The sequence below is a fragment of the Enoplosus armatus genome, chromosome 11, assembly GCF_043641665.1.
Source record: "Enoplosus armatus isolate fEnoArm2 chromosome 11, fEnoArm2.hap1, whole genome shotgun sequence".
Lineage (NCBI taxonomy): Eukaryota > Metazoa > Chordata > Actinopteri > Centrarchiformes > Enoplosidae > Enoplosus > Enoplosus armatus.
Window position 1 is genome coordinate 23,969,635 of NC_092190.1, and position 1,810 is coordinate 23,971,444.

Consider the following 1,810-nt stretch of genomic DNA (forward strand, 5'->3'; position numbering starts at 1 on the left):
GCTGCAGTCACAGGCGCGAATTACAATCGCGGATAGTCGAAGTTAGTGCTGGCCGAGGAAGCAAGGGCGCAAAGTTACCTTCAAACACCAACCAAGCGCACCCCCCCCACCCCCAAAAAAATGAGCCGCAAATCGGACTGACTCCGCAGAAATACGCCAACAAGCAACAGATAATAGACGGAGCGCAAAACTACTACACACAAACTACTGAGCTGTGTCCTTCTTGTGTGCCACAACGCACGGCCGAGCGCGGGCCCTCGCCGTCCACTGCGCGTAAATACCCCCCCCCCCCCCCCCCCCCCCCCCGACGGCGACAACACACGGGCAGTAAATCTACAGTTAAGCAATAAAGCAATAAGCAGGAGTTAAATACGGTTGCCTTCATCTTGGCAGGTGTTTTTGGGTGATGTCTTTATAATTTTAGTCATCCCGGTGCTTCTCGGCAGTGAAACGCCAAAGTCAGTTCAGAAATGGTGGGAGTTAAGCAGCGGAGCGGGTAGGGTATTGATTTGGGATTTTTTTTTACGAACCATCAAGGAACCACTAAGGCAACTCGGCATACAGATGACCAGTAAACTGAATGTATTTTTGAGATAATCCCACTTTCGAGACGCGATTCCAACAGATCTCCACGGCGTATTGTCGCGGAATGGGAACTGTGAGAATCCCAGGCGAAGATAAATTCAAAATTTGAATCACGCTGCTCTTGGGAGCTCTTTGTTCCACTCTGTGTTTGCCGAATAAGCGAGTAATTTCTGGAAAACCTACCAAATGTCAAAGCGTGTTGTTTTACGCATGTAAGCCATGGCGGCGAGCGAGCCAACATTAAATGGCCCGATTTTTCAACGGAGTCTGGCATGAAATCGCCTCCACACGGGAGAGCGCACGGCACTACGGGGGCCAGTAATCAGCGCGGCTTGTGCTCCACTTACTTGGTATTTGTTGTGTTCCAGTAGATGGACTCCAGGATGAGCGCCCGGCACAAGTCCACTTTGAAGGCAATAAACAAGACTCCAAAATAATATCTCCACATCGAGTCCCCCATGGTTAGCCTGCGCGCCTCCGGGTGGCTGCACAATCCTTCTCAAAATAACCAAATATGTCCACCAAAAAAAATAAAAATGATAATAAATAAATAAATCAGAGGACAAGCGCTCCAGAAAGGGCTGACCGCGGCAATTTCTTCACCTTATATCCCGATCCAGTAGGGATGCGCACGGACCACAAACCCCGATCAGACGTACTAGAGCATCTCCAGATGAGAGACCCGCTCCAAAACAGAAAAACCAAAGGCGCACGGCAGTAGTTCATTCAGCGGACAGTGCGTTAATATTCTCCCCTGCTCAGAGCGCAGACTTCAGCCCCACTGTAATACATCCCCTGGAGAGAAAAAGTGGTGGTGTCCGCTGTGGACCGGGCGGCCGATGGAATCAATAGAAATATAAATCCCCCTGCGTTATAGTCCAGCAACGCACGCCAAAATCCAGAGCAGCAGCAGCAGCAGAGAGAAAGGACAGTGATGGCTGGTGGTGAAATGGTGAGATATTCTCCTTTCAGCTGGCGCTGGCGGCGGTGGCGGTGGTGGTGGCGGTGAGCAACAAACTGTGGGTGACAGCAGCAGGAAAATGAGAAGGGCGAAACAATGATGCCGGATGGTCAAAATCAAGAAAATGGTCAAATATGAGAATGAAAGAAATCAAAGGAGCTGGGATGGAAGTTCTCATACTAGAGGTCCCCCAAAAAAAGAGACGAGCGCTGCGGCTGGTTCCTGCGGATCCGTCCCAAAACGCCCGCAGACAACGTCGGGATG

At 50.7% G+C, this 1,810-nt stretch overlaps 1 protein-coding gene across 6 annotated transcripts in view; it reads right to left on the reverse strand.

The window, feature by feature from the left end:
- efnb2a (ephrin-B2a) overlaps positions 1 to 1,810 on the reverse strand; it is a 22,453-nt gene extending 20,643 nt beyond the window's left edge. For all 6 annotated transcript variants that reach the window (XM_070914633.1, XM_070914632.1, XM_070914628.1 and 3 more), the window contains exon 1: positions 933 to 1,810. In XM_070914633.1, coding sequence (XP_070770734.1) covers positions 933 to 1,045 — 113 coding nt within the window. In that variant the 5' untranslated portion in view covers positions 1,046 to 1,810. The remainder of the gene's footprint in view (positions 1 to 932) is intronic.